Source organism: Lampris incognitus, chromosome 15, assembly GCF_029633865.1.
Source record: "Lampris incognitus isolate fLamInc1 chromosome 15, fLamInc1.hap2, whole genome shotgun sequence".
In the NCBI taxonomy this organism is placed as follows: domain Eukaryota; kingdom Metazoa; phylum Chordata; class Actinopteri; order Lampriformes; family Lampridae; genus Lampris; species Lampris incognitus.
In genome coordinates, this window is record NC_079225.1 from 34,744,384 (window position 1) to 34,764,438 (window position 20,055).

At 43.4% G+C, this 20,055-nt stretch overlaps 1 protein-coding gene across 4 annotated transcripts in view; it reads left to right on the forward strand.

The window, feature by feature from the left end:
• The window catches only part of dnajc5ga (DnaJ (Hsp40) homolog, subfamily C, member 5 gamma a), a 43,308-nt gene that overhangs the window by 18,590 nt on the left and 4,663 nt on the right, over positions 1-20,055 (forward strand). Inside the window, exons 2-6 of one of the 4 annotated variants that reach the window (XM_056294290.1) lie at positions 6,574-6,704; positions 7,273-7,486; positions 9,442-9,598; positions 17,473-17,684; positions 19,313-19,352. In XM_056294290.1, the coding sequence (XP_056150265.1) occupies positions 6,586-6,704; positions 7,273-7,486; positions 9,442-9,598; positions 17,473-17,681 (699 nt within the window). In that variant the 5' untranslated portion in view covers positions 6,574-6,585 and the 3' untranslated portion in view covers positions 17,682-17,684; positions 19,313-19,352. The remainder of the gene's footprint in view (positions 1-6,573; positions 6,705-7,272; positions 7,487-9,441; positions 9,599-17,472; positions 17,685-19,312; positions 19,353-20,055) is intronic. The other 3 variants (XM_056294291.1, XM_056294292.1, XM_056294293.1) reach the window with 3 other exon arrangements.

A 20,055-nucleotide genomic window follows, 5' to 3' on the forward strand; every position in this document is an offset into this window, starting at 1 on the left:
GGACCATATTCCCTGGACGTTAATTAAACCTAGCGAGATTTCATTGGAACTGAGCTTTGGGCTTTATGCTTTGGCTCTAATCTTTGTTTGGCTGCTTTGTGTAACAGACAGTGGTGAAATGTGATTAGGACTGCCTCTGGCCCATCGTTGCCACAGCTTGATAAGCCATCTAGTATGATGTGCATGTAATTAATCCGTTCGCTGTCTTTGTCCAGCCTATTACCAGTGACCATATTGAGATTTACTTTTGGCAAATGGATGGCTTGTTTCCCATTATCTGTATGTGTGCCCTGGAGCTATGGAAAGTGTTTATGTTTATCCAGAGCTGTCTAGCCATGTAATTTGTCCAGAACATTGGCTCTTTGTGACACGGACTTGGATGGGTAATCTGTGAGATCAGCAAAATGTAAGCTGCTTTAGCCAATGACCAGGACAATGTGTGTGCGCGCATGTCAGTACAGGAGCTGTGCTTTCATAGAAACATGTGGGGATGCTTTAACCATCAGCCACAGTTTGGGGGCTATTGTGTTTCCCTTTTAATCCTCTCTTCCAATCCCCTTTCCTCATATTTGATCAGGCAGGTTTAAAAAACAGCATTCTTTACCGAAACAGCCTAAGAGAGTTGTTCCAGGAAGGGGGAAAGTTTGAAGTCACATTCACTCATGGTTAGCAGCTGCCTGGCACAGCCCTCTACCATTGCTGGAGCAATTTGGAGTTTGATGTCTTGCTCAAAGACGCATCAACAGTATCTGTGGCGTACAAGTGGTTCTTGTGAATTTCCCTCCTTCCAGATATTTACAGCCACCTTGTACATTTGAACCAGCTTCCAATCACAAAACTTGCACTGCAGTCACAAGTGGAAGGGTGATTTAGGTCATTGTTTAATTGGTGGTTGTCTCCTACCCACTTGACTTTGACAAATTGAAAATAACCCATTTAAAATAATTTTTCAAAAATGTTGGTCTGGATATGAGGCAACAAATCTCTGCTTAGTAAGTACAGACCATCTTGTGGTAATAATTGACCTTTGCCTGGCACATTGGGCTTCTGAACAAAATGGGACATGGTTTCAGAGGGAGACTGCATTGAGACCTATTAAAATGCAATTGTAAACAACAAATGATCAACATGGTGGTTGAAATTTAAACCTTGGTATGGGAGATTATATAATTAGTTGGTATACTCAGTTTTATGAAAGAAGAAAAGCTGAGCCTTCAATTCAGCAGTAGTGCTGCAGTGTTTTGGGAATCTCAGAATTGCACCTCTGCTCTTCGCAGACGTTGTGGTTTTGTTGACTTCATCAGAACGCGACCTCTAGCATGCACTGGGGCAGTTTGCAGACGAGTGTGAAATGGCCAGAATGAGAGTCAGCACTTCCAAGTCTGAGGCCACGGTTCTCTACCGGAAAATGGTGGATTGCTCCTGCCGGGCTTGGGATGAGTTGTTGCCTCAAGTGAAGGAGTTCAAGTATCTCGGGACTCGGGGTCTTGTTCACGAGTGAGGGTAGGATGGACCAGGAGATTGACAGGCGGATTGATGCAGCATCAGCAGTAATGCGGATGTTGTACCAGACCATTGTGGTGAAGAGGGTGCTGAGTGAGAAGACAAAGCTCTCAATTGACCAGTCAATCTTCATACCAATCCTCACCTATGGTCATGAACTTTTGGTAATGACCGAAAGGGTGAGATCGCAGATACAGGCAGCTGAATTGAGTTTCCTCCGTAGGGTGTCTGGACTCAGCCTTAGAGGTAGGGTGACGTACTCGGACATTTGGAGGGAGCTCGGAGTAGAGCCGCTGCTCCTTCACGTCGAAAGGAGCCAGTTGAGGTGGTTCGGGCATCTGATTAGGATGCTTCCTGGGCACCTTCCTTTGGAGGTTTTCCAGGCACATCCAACTGCGAGGAGACCCCGGGGTAGACCCAGAACTCGCTGGAGGGACTACATGTCCAATCTGGCCTGGAAACGCCTTGGGATCCCCCAGGAGGAGCTGGGGGGCGTTGTTTGGGAGAGGGACGTCTGGAGTGCCCTACTCTACTTAGCTTGCTGCCATCACGACCCAACCCCGGAGAAACCAGCTGATGATGAGATGAGATGCTGCAGTGTTCCATACTATTGCACATACTCAAAGTCAGTATTTCTCATCTATGATGTATACCACACAGTGAAACTCTGTATATAATCATATAAACAATTGTACTGCAGGGCTCCAGACTGCGACCAAAATGGTTGCATATGTGACCAATTTTTGAGAGTATGTGAGTTAACATTTCATGTGGTCACATTTGTGCAAGTGGCACGAATGCGCTGCACTGCAATAATGCGCTGTGAATACACTGCCAAATCTGCAACCAATCTTTTGCTGTTACCGTGTTCCAAAAATTAAGCAGTCTATAGTTGATTATTTTAAAAAGCAAAATGAAAAATAGGGGGAGGCTCTGGGGGGAGGGAGAGCCAGCGAGAGGGTCCAACTTAGACACCACTAATGATAAAAGTACAGGCAGGGAGAGACTGAGCCAGTGAAGAAGGAAAAAGTACTACTTTCAACCACAAAGGCTAACGCAGTACCCATGGTAGCAGTATGAGGGGAACGCTACACTGATCAGCCAAAACAATAAAACCACCTGCCTAATATTGTATAGGTGCCGCCAAAAAAAAACCAAAACCTTTGTGACACAAAAAAAACTGACCCAGAGGTATGGACTCCACAAGACCTCTTAAGATGTCCTCTGGTATCTGGCACCAAGACTTTAGTAGCTGATCCTCTCTGTCCTGTAAGTTGCGAGGTGGGGCCTCCAGGGGTCAGACTTGTTTTTCCAGCACATCCCACAGATGCTTGATAGGATTGAGATCTGTGGAATTTGGAAGCCAAGGCAACGCCTTGAAATTTTTGCATATTCCTGAAACCATTCCTGAACAATTTTTGCAGTGTGGCAGAATGCATTATCCTGCTGAAAGATGCCACTGTCATCAGGGAATACCATTGCCATGAAGGGGTGTAACATGGTCTGAATCAGACAAAAGATCCACACACTGTGTTAATGGCTCCCAGCAATTTATTTGAGCAATGTTTCGATCAAACAACTTTGTCAGGCATTGTCAAATCACCATCATAAAGCAGAACAAGCAATATAACATTCATCACTCAGGTGATTTTGATCTACATGATTGAGAGTCAATCTACTCTCAAGCTGGACCAATCAGAGCACAGCTGGACAACACTGTCTGATACTCCCACATGAGGGACAGCATGATGAAAAGGGCAAAAAAAACATAGAAACATCAAGATCAATGTTATACAGGAACATATTAAATCCAATACATCAGAAGTTGAGTCAAACGTATATCATGAATCAAATAATAATCATAAAAACTACTACATAGAAAAGGTAGAAAGATAGAAAAACAGTAATTATTCACCCTTTTCCTCTCTCCTTTACAATACAGGCAAGTCCAGCCTAGCAGCTGGCTGGAATTTATATTGAGTCCTACAACAGGAAAGCCAACACAAACAAAAAGGAAGAGAATGAAAAGGGAGTTTGTGTAAACTTTTGGGAGAGACTTTTTTTTTGGGGCGAATTACTGTTTTCTGTTTTTCTATCTTTCTACCTTTTCTATGTAGTCGTTTTTGTGATTATTACTGATGTGCTTTATGATATATATTTGACTCAACTTCTGATATGTTAGATTTAATATGTGCCTGTATAACACTGATCCTGATGTTTCTAGTTGTTTTTGCCCAGCTCATAGAGACATGCTGTGTTCCCCCATGTGGGAGTATGAGACAGTGTTGGCCAGCTCTGCTCTAATTGGTCCAGCTTGAGAGTAGATTAACTCTCAATCATGCAATCATAATCAACTGAGTGATGAATGTGATTGTGTCTATATATTGTTTGTTTTGCTTTGTGATGGTGATTTGACAATGCCTGATGTAGATTTCCGTTAGATCGAAACGTCACTCATTTAAAATTGCTGGGAGCATTAGCACAGTGTGCCTTTTAAGTCTGATTTTTGATCCAGCACCTGAAAGAAGTTTTTGGATGTGCTTACCCTACACTCGGTGTACCTGGTCTGCAATTATGTTTAGGTAGGTGGCACGTGTCAAAGTAATGTCCACATGAATCCGAAGACCCAGGGTTTCCTAGCAGAACATTGCTCGCTGCTGACTTGCCTTCTTCCCATGGTTCATCCTGGTGCTTCACTTCCCCAGGTAAACAACACACATGCACCCGGTCATCCACATGATGTAAAAGAAAACATGAATCATCAGACCAGGCCACCTTCTTCCACTGCTCCATGGTCCAGTTCTGATGCTCACGTGCCCATTGTAGGCACTTTCGGCGGTGGACAGGGGTCAGCATATGCACAAAGACCAGTCTGTGGCTACGCAGCCCCATACACAGCAAGCTGCGATGCACGGTGTGTCCTGACACCTGTCTATCACAGCCAGCATTCATTTTTTTCAGCAATTTGAGCTACAGTAGCTCTTCTGTGGGATTTGACCACATGGGCTAGCCTTCGCTCCCTACATGCATCAGTGAGCCTTGGGCACCCATGACCCTGTCGCGGGTTCACCGGTTGTCCTTCCTTGGACGTCTTTTGGTAGATACCGACCACTGCATACTGGGAAGACCCCATAAGATCTGCCGTTTTGGAGATGTTCTGACCGAGTCATCTAGCCATCACAATTTGGCCTAGTTAAAGTCGCTCAGATCCTTACGCTTGCCTATTTTCCCTGCTTCCAACACATCAGCTTCAACAGCTGACTGTTCACTTGCTGCCTAATATATCCCACCCCTTGACAGGTGCCATTATAACGAGATAATCAATGTTATTCACTTACCTGTCAATGGTTTTAATGTTGTGGCTGATTGGTGTATGCTGTGTATTGTAGGCAATGTGGCAAAAGAAAAGAAAAAAGGTGCGATGAAATCGTTTGCTGGTGCGACCAACTGAGAAAGTTGGCAGCACCAGTGCTACAAGTGGAAAAGTTAGTCTGGAGCCCTGTACTGTAGTCATAAAACTGTTACTGCATCGCTGCTTGTTACAACCATGGTTTTGGCTTAGGCCTCTTCTTTGCCACAGAGGCAGTGAGAGGATTTCCTCCAGGAGCTGATCTGTGCATTTGTTCACTTAATATTGCTGTGCAACAGCTGACTTGCAGTGCTTCACACATTGAAATATTTTGCCTCAAATGCAATATTAATCTGTAGACCCCTTTAGCTCTGTTGGTCTTGCACACTGGCAGGAATTGGCATTGTGCCCATGTTAGCCTATATCCACATTGTGTATCTAAAGTTCCAGCTTTTTTTTTTGATTGGATATCATCTGGTTTTTACTGTCAGTGTGCCAAACATGTCAGTATATGCAGGCACCTTTCCTAATTACAGAGACAACATCCTACAAACTACTGTGAACACTAAATCCTCAAAGTGATGGTCATCTTGCCTTTTCCCGATGAATAATATACTCTGTCCTAAGGCTTTAGTTGCTAACAGTTGCATACTTTGCCCTGTTAGGGATATCGGCGTAACTACCTCACGTTAGATAACTTCTTTGTGCAAAATCATGCATAAGCTAGGCTTCTAGTTTGACTACACAATGGGGAAAGGCAAAACCATTTGAGTTTGTTTGGTGTAGTCCACTCCCTGTCTCTCTTACTGTGTGTTCTTAGGGTGTTGAATTAGGGATAATAACAAAACTAAGAGTTTTAACAGCCCTGCTAGAGTGTGTTTAGTCTTTGTACCGAGATGCCTACTCCCCACTTCATTTGCGCTGTCCCAGCACTTAGTCACTGGGATTCACAGGAAACAAAAAACATTTTCCCCATGCATTGATTATCAACCACAACACGTTTAACGACCGTTCCCTTGAGGCAGCTACAAGGTAGCAGCGCATTGGATATGGTGATATGTATAAATGCCTGTAAGTACAAAATGGGTTCACAAGAATAATGTTGCTTTAATTAAGAGATTCACTGAAAGACATTTTACTTTGTACATGTATGGATTGCCAAACACGATGCAGTTTCACACTCACAAGTTTCACTTTGGCATTTAATTCATTGTACAGAGAAGGCACAGCTCTTTTATGCAGACAGTCTGCATAATAGGTGTGAGTGCAAAGCCCTAGTCAGGCCCACTAGAGGCAGATATAGGTAGTAAAGCTGCTTACACCCTTCATTACCAAAGTGGTGAATAACCTAACCGACATACAGACCGACATTGTTATCCTTCGAGTGCCGCGTTCCCGCTTGTGGAGCTAAAAATAGCTTACAGTACTTGTGTCCCCACCAGGGGAAGGTGTAACCTTTTTGCATTACATGGCTTGCTAGTGCGGAATTATGTATAAGCTAAGTTGCTACTTTGACTAGTTACACAGTTGTGAGAGGGAAAAGCAAACTATTTAAGTCTGCCACAATCTTACCACTCCTCATCTCCCTACTGTGTGTTCTGAGTATATCGAATGTTGCAGTATGGTAAGGGAATATTATATGTGATCTCAAAACCCCGTGTTATCTATTTATGATCACAGACGATTCAATTTTTTTCATTGTATTCTCTTCTCTTTTGTAGCAGAGGTGAACCATGGCGGACCCGAATTCTAATCGTCCCCAGAGGAAGATGTCCACAGCTGGGGAGAGTCTGTACAAGGTGCTAGGGCTAGAGAAAGGAGCCTCAGCTGAGGACATCAAGAAGGCATACAGGTGAACCATTATCAAGTCTAACAGTTCAAATGAGTCTAATACCTCATGCTGACAGGATTAGAATCAAAGGGGAATTGAAGGTTATCAAATCCTCCTCTGGTATTAATTTACCTTTCAAGATGTTTTTAAATTCAGATTACAGACAGTAATCAGAGTTGTACTGTATGGTTAAATGTTTCTAGTTTTTGACCCATACCAAATTGTCCTGGACTTTGTCACCTCCACAACGGTTCCACAAATGTAATCCGGGTTAGCCTCCAGCTAGAACACTTTGTTCTAGAACACTATGACTCACTGTAGCAGGCAGTACTCCAGATGGACTTGTAACTTTTCCCTTTGCCTCATTAGCTGCTTGTAAGATGAGTGTGACGTCAGCCCAGGTTCACTTTTACAGAGAGAAAATATACTAGTAATCAGAAAGTAGGTGCCTAAGTCATTTGTAGAGGTAAATCAGTGTATATTTGCAATTGTGGATTTCCTCACCACCCCTCCCCTCTCTCTTCTTTCTTTGCGTGCATCCCCTCTTCTGGTTTTCTGTGCACCACCCCATCCTCCTCCTCCCCCTCAGAAAATTGGCCCTGAAATACCACCCGGACAAGAACCCTGACAACCCGGAGGCGGCTGAGAAGTTTAAGGAGATCAACAATGCCAACTCCATACTGAACGATGAGACCAAAAGGAAGATCTACGATGAGTATGGCTCCATGGGCCTGTACGTTTCGGAACAGTTCGGAGAGGAGAGCGTCAAATACTATTTCCTCATGTCCAAGTGGTGGTTCAAAGTGAGTCCGTTTTTGGATGGCAGGCTTTTCTGTGTGTGTGTGTGTGTGTGTGTGTGTGTGTGTGTGTGTGTGTGTGTGTGTGTGTGTGTGTGTGTGTGCGCGCGCGCGTGCGTGCGTGCGTGTGTGTGTGTGTGTGTGTGTAGGCAGTCAGTCACTCTGATGTGGACAGCTGTGAGTGAGTTTTATTTAAAATTGATTTGAATGGATTCTGAATATTTTGAGATGTAGATGAAAAATGATAGACATGTCAAATTAGTTTTCCAAAGATTGGCCAATTCAGTGTGCAGAAATGATTTACATTGAGAGATGTTTTTTAGTTCAAATAAGTATGTGTAGTGTGAAAAATGAAGCCCCTGGTTGGCTCAACCCAGTCAAAGATGCATTCTTTTCTCATCCTTTCTTCCTTCATAGTCTTCTATTTATCCCTTCTAAAAGGACGTTGTGGCTTGGGCAGTAATTTTAACAATTTTTCTTCAGTGAAAGTTGTCCCCAAAATCTTTTTCCCCCTTTTTGTTCCTTGATGTAGGTTTTGGAGGTATCCGTAGCCAGTAGAAATGCTTCAGCTGCTATCTAGCTATGACTTTTTTTCCTCCATTTCCCCCTTTTTCGCCCCAATTGTGTCTGGCCAATTACCCCTTTCTTTCTTTCTTTTTTTTTTTGAGTCGTCCTGGTCACTGCTCCACCCCCTCTCTGCTGATCCGGGGGGGGGGGTGCCCTGACCGACCAGAGGAGGTGCTAATGCAGCGACCAGGACAAATACCCACATCCGACTTCTCACCCACAGACACGGTCAATTGTGTCTGTAGGGACGTCCGACCAAGCAATCCCGTGTTGGTAGGCAACGGAATAGACTGCTATGCTACCCGGGTGCCTCTAGCTATGATTTAATGGGTGAACATGAGTAATCTGAAGGAGGTCATTTAGTTAGTGTACAATTGCAGGTCCTAGCCAGAACTGTTCACACGCATAGTAGAGCATAGCTTTGAAAACAAGGGTCGAAATGGTAATGAATTTCTATTCTTGTGCAAAATATGCATTGTTTCCAGCCATTGAAGCCGTCATGTTCAGTAATATTCAGGTGTAAACATACATTGCAGCTTTGCTAGGTTTAAGGAAAAATTAGTGGATAAAGCACGGTAGTGGGAAGATATTTACAATACAGTAAGATGTCATAGTCATGGAGAGAAAGTGTTTCTAGATAAATTATCAAGAAACGCTTACTGAATAACTGTTAATTTAATTCCTCCATTGCCTGGAATCCCTGTGTCCCTGGAGTCCCGTGTTTGAAATGGCTGTCACACAGTGAAACTGTTTGGTTTTGGATTTGGACATGGACATGGCTTTTAAGATGAGTGATTGACGACTTGTTGGTGTTACTGTTGACTTAGACTTAATTCCATCCAAGTGTTATTTTAGACTAGACTAGACTAGACTTGGCCTTGGTCTTGAACTAGGCAATGGTGGCCTAACCCTGGCACGGAGAGTGGACTGACAGGTGGGATGAGGCTGTCATGAGCTTGTTTACTGCCAGCATGTGTCCATGGAGAATGGTGGCAGAGAACTAGATGTGCTTAAGATGGTCTTGCAGCATGAAAATATGTGTTAGAGGTGCTGTTATTGTGTGTATCTGTGTCTGTCAGCAAGTGTGTGCCAGACAGTTTTAGCTTTGTGTTATTTGTTTAATATGATTCCATCTATTCTGTTTTGTTATGTTCGTGCTTTAAAAGGTGTCTCAAAGATGACCGTTTCAGCATATGATGTTTAAAATACTTATCTAAATGTTCAGACTTGGTGCTTGAGGTTGTGTTAAATTCTCGCTCGAAGTGGAACGGGCTAACAGAAAAGGTTTGGTGGTGGCAGCCAAGCTGAGACGATGGTATTGCACGCAAAATCAATTTCCGTGGGTTTGTTAAAAGTAGCTGTTTTTGCGTGTGTGTGTGTGTGTATTCCTCCAGAGCCTGGTGGTGTGCTGCACATTATTCTCATGCTGCTGCTGTTGCTGCTGCTGCTGTTTCTGCTGTGGAAAGTGCAAGCCACCCGAAGACGATGAGAGCTATCAGTATGTTGATCCTGAAGACCTGGAGGCCCAGATCAAAGCCGAACAGGACGGAGGTGGGTGTGTGTGTGTGTGTGTGTGTGTTTGGATGCTTGAAGAGGTCATAAACCTTTTTTTTAATTTCTCAAGCTGATAACTATGACCTAAGGGTGGTAGATCTGATTGCCGTTGTGATAAATTGAATAAAAAAGACAACACTGCTACACTGCTTTGAGGGAGGAAATATTTGCTTTTTCTTTCTTCTGGGGAATAACGCACATTACGATCAACCCCCTCAGAATTGCCTGTCATACGGGGCAGCAAAGACACTAGCTGCATTTACATGCACCTTAATAGTTGGAATAATGGCCCAGTCAGAATAAAAATGCCTCATGTACCCACCTCAGTCGGAAGAGACTGGCCTGATTGGAAGGAATTTTCAATTGGGTTGAAAGGGGTGGTGTAAACCTGTGATAATCCGTTCAATAGGAAAATATTAGCGCCTAATAACCATGTAAACGCTTAATCCCATCATTTCTGTCTGGTTGGAATAAATGTGTTCTTTCTGTGCATGTTTGCACCACATGGGGTTAACATTAGGTGATGTGAGCGAGTTTGTTCCTTACTATAAAAGGGACGGACGACGTGCCACTACTTAACTGACTGACTGGCTCATTCGCAGCCAAATATCGCTTTTTATTGATTTCATTGATAGTTTTTGAATTAAACTTTCCTTCATTTTTCTTTTCTTATCACATGTTGAAATGAAAACATGTCGATGGATACTTGTTTGGCACCATCAGACTATACAGCCTGGTTTTAACAAGTGTAAGAGCCATCCAGTACCGATGTTTAACCAGCTTGCACATTCTGTTGCCGCTGTTTGTGAATATACAAGGAAAAATTGTTTGTTTTCTTGTTTTGATCGCATCCTTGTCTCAATCGTCCTAATTTAATTATTCACCTTAATTTTTTCAAAATACACACCTGTGTTCAGATTATTATGGAGCGATATTGCTGTATGTCTGTGTGTACAAAAGCCTTGTCCTACTTTCTTTATGAACATCAATGCCCTGTGTGAAATTGTGTAACATTATTTAGCTGACATTTCCCCCCATTTGTCACTCATGATTGCTACTTAATTAGAAAGAACAGCAGCGGGCATCCGGGTGGTGTGGTGTTCTATTCCGTTGCCTACCAACATGGGGATCGCCAGTTCGAATCCCCGTGTTACCTCCGGCTTGGTCGGGCATTCCTACAGACACAATTGGCCATGTCTGCGGGTGGGAAGCCGGATGTGGGTATGTGTCCTGGTCGCTGCACTAGCACCTCCTTTGGTCAGTTGGGTGCCTGTTTGGTGGGGGGGGGGACTGGGGGGAATAGCGTGATCCTCCCACGTGCTATGTCCCCCTGGGGAAACTCCTCACTGTCAGGTGAAAAGAAGCGGCTGGTGACTCCACATGTATCGGAGGATGCATGTGGTAGTCTGCAGCCCACCCTGGATCAGCAGAGGGGGTGGAGCAGAGACTGGGACGGCTCAGAAGAGTGGGGTAATTGGACAGATACAATTGGAGCAAAAGGGGGGGGGGAATCCCCCCCAAAAAAAGGAACACAAATGCAAATATTGTTCCCAGGACACGATGTGAGTTCATCTTGAAAATTGCATTAACAGGCGGGGCAACCATTATTATTGCTTCTCTTCTTCGACGCTTCACAGTGGTTCAAACCGCTGGGGCATGTAAACGCACATCTTACTAGATCACTTTATCTAGCGTCCATGTAAACAGTTAAGTGGTAATCGCTAATCAGTATGATTTCAGTTGGGTTGAAGAAATATTGTACAAGTAACCGCAGCTGCTGAGACTCAAGTTGGGGGGAACACATGGGATCCAGTGTGTTAGAACAATAGGATGTGTGGAGAGCAGTGGTGAACTGTGACTTTTAAACCTTGGCCCTCTGACCAACCTTCCCCCGTCAGGAAAAAAAAAACTATCAGCCTAGCTTAGTCGGTCCTCTCCTATAGTACTGCAAAAGTTACCTATGACGTTCTAGCTCTGAAAGAAAAATTAAGACACTAGTCCAGCCTAGGCAATGCAACAACCAAACAGCATGGAAAGAGTGAGAGTTATCGCCAAAACACAAAACGGCTAATTTCTAAAGCAAAATGCAAATCCTTCTTACAAACAATCACGTCATCACACAAGCCGTGTGTGCACTTCAGCAGAATATGGTGACAACGGGCCGGGGGTGCAAAACTATGTGCAAAACGCATGACAGCCACTCCCTCCTACCACACAAAACTAACAAAATTGTATGTGAGCCTACACATCATGGCAGCGCAAACACAGCCAAGCAACCATTAGCGACAGACACTTCAGTACCATGGACAGTGAACAGCGATCATGGCATCGTGAGAACCCACCACCACAAACAAGCAATATTGTTAATAAATAATATTATTAGATTGGTACAGTGGCCTATTAAATATATATGTTACGGTAAATGTACATAATGACCGCTGAGTTGGTTCATTTACAGATTGACCAGTAATTCTGCAGTGATCATTTTTCCAAATAAACCTTAACATATATAAAACAATGGCAGCAGCAGCCAGAATAAAATCAGTTGGCATGGCGGCCTATTAGATTTTTTTGTTTGTTTTTTTTTTTATTCCCTAGCTTGTGATTCGTGTCCCCTCACAGCAGGCAGAAGTATTCATAAAGTTAGCGATAACAAAGCCCACCCATTTAGAGGGAAGATATGATAGGTCAGTTTTACTGTCATTTGAAATTACTCTCTGTGACTTATTATTGCTCTGTAAAATTATAGCTGGACCACCAATCACAGAGCTGAAAGCATAGCGTTTTCTTCCCAGCACCTGCAGAGGTATCAAAATTCTGATAAGGAGATAAAGGGTCTTCTTTCATTTAACGCTTCACATTCCAACACAAACTGAACAGGTAGGTTTGAAGGGTTTGTTTCCTCAGAAAAAATGTCTTTAGATGTTGGTTATCTAATTATGAATACATAAATAAACTTAGAACTGATGGCTTTTTAAATATTATTTTTTAGACTAGAGGGCCCTGATGGTTCCCCATTGGCGGAGAGTAGAAAGGTAACTTGCTGGTGTAAGCCAACTAAACTCTCGTGAGTAGACTTGTGAGAGGCTGGGGTGAGATTTTCTACTACAACACTGCCACAATCAGCCCCCCCACACCACCATCACTGTCCTCTACATCAACACCCCTTTATTTTTTACTTTTTTCAAAATTTGAGTGGGTGAAGACAGGCAAAAAAAAAAGAAAAAAAAGAAAAGAGTGCTTACTTACTCTTCAGAGGAGAGTACAAGAGTATGAAGGCTGACAAGAAAATAAAACAATTTCGGTGTCAGAAGGTTGAGCACTAAGAGACATGTCTCCATTGGATTCCTTCCTTCTCTCTCAGGCCCTGTTTCGACCTGGCATTTACATGTGTCTTGGGGGGGGGATCCGATCACAAGTGGACAGCTCTAAGTACAGGCATGAATGCACCCACTGCATCCTGAATGCATTTTGAGATCTGATCACTCAGGCCACTTTCGGAGGTGGCCTGGGACACATTTGTCCACATCGCTTTTGAAATGAAAATAAACATGTCCCAGGCCGCATTGAAGGACCTCTGCGTAAGCAATAGACATAATATCCAATATGAAAAATATCCTGCATGATTCTGGATTTTAGTTTTTTTCTTTTATCTCGTCTACAATTTCTGACACAGACACGCATCAGACCCACAACTGTGGAAGAGCCACTGCTTGCTTGAACATTCAATTTCAACTTCCGGTTCAAGTTCATATGTCCAGCACAGAGCCCAACCCTCTCAAACCTGCTGGAATAACTAAATAATCTGAGCCTGAATCAACATGATCGGGTCGAGCCTGACAGGGTTCGGGTTGAGAATTACGAACTCTAGTGTTCCCACATTTACATTTTCCCACATAAGTTTTAAGAATGAGTTTCCACTTTTGCTGTATATTTTGAGCACAAAATGGAAAAAGGCAAACACTAAGAGCCTGACGCTCCTAATTCACTCAGTTAATTTGCCTCATCAGATTAACCATCTCTATCTGGAGCGACATGCATTTGCTGTGTCCATGCCATTGTAATAATGTGCAACTATTTACCCACAATAGACTATTTCTTGAATGCAATATATCAGGTCAGAGGTCTGAAGGCTATCAGACAGATCTACATCATCATCATCAGAATAATAATGTTTATTTACACAGCACTTTTGAAAAATCTGTTGTGCTTCACAACAAAGTGAAATAGAAATAAAAGAAAATAAGTGCCGTTGGGATATGGGATGACTGATTTGATTTCTTTCAAGAGCACTTCAAATTTTGTATGACAACATAATTTGGCAGAATAATTGACAGTAATGATTCACAGATGTGAAATGCTCTGTACTAAACGACGGCGCGTTAAAATGAGGCTCGAGTAAGTATGGATGTCATTTTGTTAAATGTCTTGTTGCTTCGACTCCTCTCTCCTCATGTTTCTGTACATGTTTACATGTTTATTTACATGATTGTGACATGTCTATGCCAGAGGGAGCATTCAAGATGAAGGCAGACACAGTTTTAGGCAATTTTAGGCGATTAACACAGGCTTTATTTAATGCCTTTCATTTTTTTCTCTCGCACTGGCTGATGCGCTGCTCTCCTGCGAGCCACGCTCCCTCTCGCCGCTTGCAGCCGAGGCTAAACCACACACACACACACACCCCCCCACCCACAGTGATGTACGTTGTTTATCTGCATATAGAGCGGGGAAGTGGGATCTGGTCACAAGTGGTCACTCCAGGCACACGTGGAGATGCATTCTAATGTCAGGTGTGAACGGACGTACTTAGAGCTGTCCACTTGTGACCGGATCACCCAAGACAGACGATAATACCAAGTCTAAACAGCCTCACAGCCTCCAGATGTAGCTCCTCTTCCTCAGTGACTCCACACGTCACCTTTTATCCCCAAACAAGTGCTGTCACGTCTGGGGATGGGAAGATATAGGATTTTATCGTGGATCACAATAAAAAACGCTCATGAGAAGTTGATCATGGTGAATTTCCACTATCGGGATAATCGTAAATGGGGATAATCGTGAATATCCTCGCGAGTGACTTGAAAAAACTGTCTAGCTCGCTAATGTTGTCTAGCTCGCTAATGTATAGTCCTGTAGTCCTATTGATTTCCTGATTTAGCGAGTGTCCACCAAAGCATTTTTTTTCCCTGAGGCCAGCGTATTTTTTGAATTGTTTGTAATGGGAGCGCCACGTATTTACACTATGCTACAAACACCAGCAGGGTAATGAGGTGCTGAGCATCTGTTCTGTGCTGAACGCTGCACGTATTGCATTTTTTTTCTTTTCCTTTTTTTTTTTTCTGGTTGCTGAGAGTTGAAAAATGTTCAGCTTTGGGTAAAACGCTGCACTCATCACTGTCACTTTTTACCCAGCCATCCCATCATAGAGGAGGAAAGGGCAGGACAAATACCACAAAGACCAACCGCCACATCCTACATGTGCCAAAACGGAGGAGAAATTAAATTAATACTGCTGGTCTCTGAGTGTCCGTGTCTGCACCGGATGACCCCGGACTACCACAATATCATAAATTAACCATTACTTCCTTAGATATTCCGTATCATAGCAATCAAAGCATCTCAGCTAAAAAAAATGCTGCACCTCCAAAGCACGATCAAGTGCTCCCAGCTGGGCGTTTTCAAAAGAGTGGAAATACTATGGATTCCAAACTCTCATTGTGATTACCTGCTTTGTGTTTTTCACTAAAAAGGATGTTCACTACAAAATATGTGTGTCCTATCTGTGATGCAATAAAAGATGTATTTCTTAACAAAATGTAAGGTAACTTGATTCCAGTATGTTTTAGTGCCATTTCAAGAGTTGTAATCATATTTTGATGATTATCAGGATAATATCGTAAATCGCAATTATTTTGGCCAGGATAATCGTGACATGAAAATTTCATATCGTCTCACCCCTAGCTCTCAGAGGAGGAAATAGGAGGCAGAGAAGAGTAGGCAGAGAGATTGAGGGGAAGGGAGAGCACAAAGGAGGCAGGGGGATGTGAGCAGAGGGAGATCAGTGTGAAGAAGCAGGGCACAGATGGGACCAGAACAGCACAAAGTTGAGTGTGCACACTTGCATATATGTACATGCTTGTGTGCATAAACAAGCATGCTGATATGTGCAAGTGTGGCTGAAAAGCCTGCAGACCACATAGGGAGGTCTACCACAGATTGGTCTGCTGAAGTAGCAAATAAGAAAGGGCATGGGGGACATCCGGGTAGCGTAGCAGTCTATTCCGTTGCCTACCAACACAGGGATCGCTGGTTCGAATCCCGGTGTTACCTCCGGCTTGATCGGGCGTCCCTACAGACGCAATTGGCTTTGTGTGCGGGTGGGAAGCCGGATGTGAGTATGTGTCCTGGCCACTGCACTAGCGCCTCCTCTGGTTGGTCGGGGCGCCTGTTCAGAGGAGAGGGGGGAATTGTGGGGAATAGCGTGATCCTCCCATGTGCTACGTCCCCCTGGCGAAACTCCTTACTGTCAGGTGAAAAAAAGCGGCTGGTGACTCCACATGTACTGGAGGAGGCATGTGGCAGTCTGCAGCCCTCCCCGGGTTGGCAAAGGGGGCGGAACAGCGACCAGGACGGCTTGGAAGACTGGGGTAATTGGCTGGATACAATTGGGGGGAAAAGGGGGGGGGTAAAGAAAAAAGAAAGGGCATGGGCCCGGCCTAACTTACTTACACCCCTTGACACAACACGCAGTTCAACAGTGAATTACACATCACAGTTGCACAGCAGATTGATATCAGGTTGATATTGAAGAGTGATATTGAAAACAGGTATCAGTAACTCGGCTCCTTTTTACAGTTCAGGAGAGCAATGCTCAAAATGGCAGACGGCGGATTTGTTTTGGAAGTGCTGGTTGTTTTTTCAAGTCTCTCAGTCTGAATACGCCCAGTATTATATAAAAACTTTCACAAATCATACACACCTACAGCGGAAACCCTTCACTGGATTTCAAAATATTGTCAAAACCAGTTTTAAATGCACTTCGGAATAAAATGTCGCAGGGTGTGTGCGGAAGTTCTTTATCCATTAACAGCATTTCAACTGGAAACAATAAAGATGTTGATTTACTTGTCGACAATAGCTGGGTTGCAAAATCTCTAATCTAATTTTATATTGTTGTTCCTAATGGCTTGATGGAAGGTAGTTATGCAAAAGTGTGCCATGTCATATATTTGATATTTCATAGGAATGCTTGTTACGATAAACTCATGTCACATGGTGAGAAAAATCGTTGGCCCTTTATCATTAGAGAGAAGTTTAGATACTCACAGATGGAGGTAAGACCTCCAGATTGGGCAGAATAGAGGATATACACCAGGGCTTTTTAATCGGATGGTTTCCAGGTCATTTATGATCTTAAGAAAAAAGGGCATGCATTAGTTTAACATTACATAACTCGCTGTTCTTATTTCCGCAGGCACTGTTTGCAGCTCAAATAGACATTCAGTAGATCTGATTAAGGCTCTGTAATTGGTCTGGTCCCTCCCCTGTTATTTAGAATACTTCATCAGAAGAGGAACTTTTGATTCAAGATTCTAACTCATCATTTTGAATAAGTTTAGATTTGTTTTCCTGTCAGAGTTTTTCAATGGGCATCAGGACTGGAAATGGATGTGTGCAGCGACTCGAGTACCTTAATTTGTCTAATCCTAACTCTTTGTCAAAGCACTGTGCAGCCTTTGCTGAGGCTGCAGAGTGAGCTCACAGCCAGAGATGAACAGAGTTAACCAAATAATCTTCTAATACCGCAGCAACACATCTCAATGTTCCTGTGCTGAGCTCTTTTGTTTTTCATGTTTCTCATCCAACAGGTAACACGATAATAATAATCCAGCCTGCATCTAGCATGGGTTCAGAAGGGCCAGGGAGCCAGTCTGAGACACATTCCCAGCCCATCCCCCTGCCTATGCCCATGGCCATGCCTCCACCTGAGCCTCAGGCTCAGGCCAAGGCCCAGTCCCCAACGGGGAGTTCGGCTGGGGAAGAAAACCCCGGAGAGACGCTGCCACAGTCAAAATGACTCGTAAGCGCCGCTTTCTCTCCTTTGTGTGCCAAGTCATCACCTTGCTCATCACTCTCTTCCATTCTATCAGAGACACCATCTTCCTCTTGTGTGTCACTCATCCATCTTTGCTGGCTGGCTGCCTCCACTTTACTCTCTAACACCATGCTTGTTTGTCAAGATCTGTGACAAGCCCCATGCATTCTGTCCGTTACACACATTTTCAACACATTATGCGTCTTGCATGAGTCATTTGCCTCCATGTTCTTCACAGGGTGCCTTTGGAACAGTTGAGTTCATTGTTGGTGTAATGCATATGTGGATACTGCACTTTTTTTGAGGGATGGGGTGGTGCAGTAAGAGGGGCTGGAGTTTGTTTATCAGGGGCAGATAACTGAAGCCCCTGGGATAGATGGCCGATGGGCTGAGGGAAGGATTGAAGGCCAGGTAACTATCTCTCGATGACGTTTTCCAAAGGACTGAAGCAGTGAAAGATCATCCTTTTCCCATCGCTACTGGGAAGCCATCTGTGGGTCAGAAAGTGAGGGGTGTAAGACAGTGAACCAGGCAAGGGTTGGAAAGGGGGGGGGATAATTTAGTTCATCCTGGACAGGCCTTTTTGCTTCATTGTGTGAAATCGCTTTATGTAACGATGTCAATCAATCAATCAATCAAGTTGCATTTACCATTGTGTGTGAGCTGGATGAAAGGTTAAAGATGTTTTCCCACTGCTCTTGTTTCCTACACATCAATCTACGGGGTAGTGAGGGAAAAAAACACCCTCAAAACAAAAATAGTTGTATATATGTGTGTGTGATGTAGAAATTGGAAGAGGTCTGTGTACATTTATGTGTGGTCACTGTTGCTGTGACAGGTGCCCGTTGCATGCCACAGGGAGCTGCAGAGGAGCCCACTGCCTCTTGCAGAGCCCTGCTGCTGTCTTGTCATCACTAACCATCTGTTGGTGCTTTCTGCTCATCTCTGCCTCTCTCATACACTGCTCTGTATCTGTCTGTGGTCAGTTGGTAAACACACTCAGTGACATGAAATACAACTCTCCTCGTCCCACTGTTCTACCTCGGCTCCTGTTGACTGTGACGAGCCCAGGCTGTGACGTCAGCGTTTTTTTTCCCTACTCTCTACTTAGCAAACTTGCAATGAAGAGATTTTGTAAAGGTTCAGCTTTTTACTTTAGGAGGTGTTTCATAAGCTTTGACTCTTTCCAAGATCAACAGATTTTTAACCAGGGTCAGGTATTATTTAAAATGTAATGATGGTACTTGGTTGCAATATCTCAGAAACTGACTCAAAAATTATACTAATTGTAGTGTCTTTATTTTTTGTTGAGTGAAAGTACATTTCACAGTACAACACAGTAAAATCTAAAAAGGATCTTATAGCTTTAAAAAAACTGATACCGTTGTTAGAATCCAGGGTTTGGAAGGTTTTTTTTTATACCTTTTTGGTATTATTTCAAGCACAGTTTCTTCCCCATTATGTCACTCAGCTCTGTAGACTTGAACACGGGTGAAAACCATTTAGATGTTTCTTCTCTTAGCCCTTTGTGTCCCATTGCTCTTGTTTTTCTGCTGTGTCTTGGTGGATGGACCACGTGTGGGTGACATAAATGATATCCTCTCCTTGCACAGGAAAGTGACAATGTGGATGAGCTTCGACTCTGGCTAGCAGGTAGGTCACAGATACTAGTGATTCAGCGGGTTTTCCTTCACCATTTCCCAGTACAGCGTAAAACATCAACATACATATAACACAACTGTGATACATGAAGGTTTTGTCTCAGTCTATGGTAGAAGTGTATTCTTTTGAAATGGGGCATGTAGCTGATCATGAAAGAAGCAACACTTTTTCTAGCCAACCTATCCACTTGCCCTCTCTAAACCTACCTGTAGAATTTTTTTTAGCCTCATGTCCTCTATAGTGCTTGCACTGCTCATAGTCCTAAAGGCGCATCTAATTTTAGATATTTTTGAGTCTCGCCCTTGCTGTTTGTATGCTGTCAGTAGCAGGTTGGCTGAAACCATGCGAGGTTTGATAATAATAATAATGGGCTGCATTTATAAAGCGCTTTATCTAGACACCCAAAACGCTTCACAGTGAAGGGGGGAAATTCACCTCAACAACCAGCAATAATGTACCATGTATAAATCTGCTTGTACCATACATAAGTCTGCTTGCCCACTTAAATCTTGTATAGCTTTAACTGATAGGCTGCTTATTTGTAAAGTTTAATTAACTTTCGGATGCTGTATATGATTAGCTTTTCAAGGTTTAAGTAAAATGTATACATGAGAGTTTTGCCTAGATGCTGAGGGTATATGGTACAGAGAAGGTGACACCTAGTCACCACCTAAAAACTCCTTTCCTTCTAATA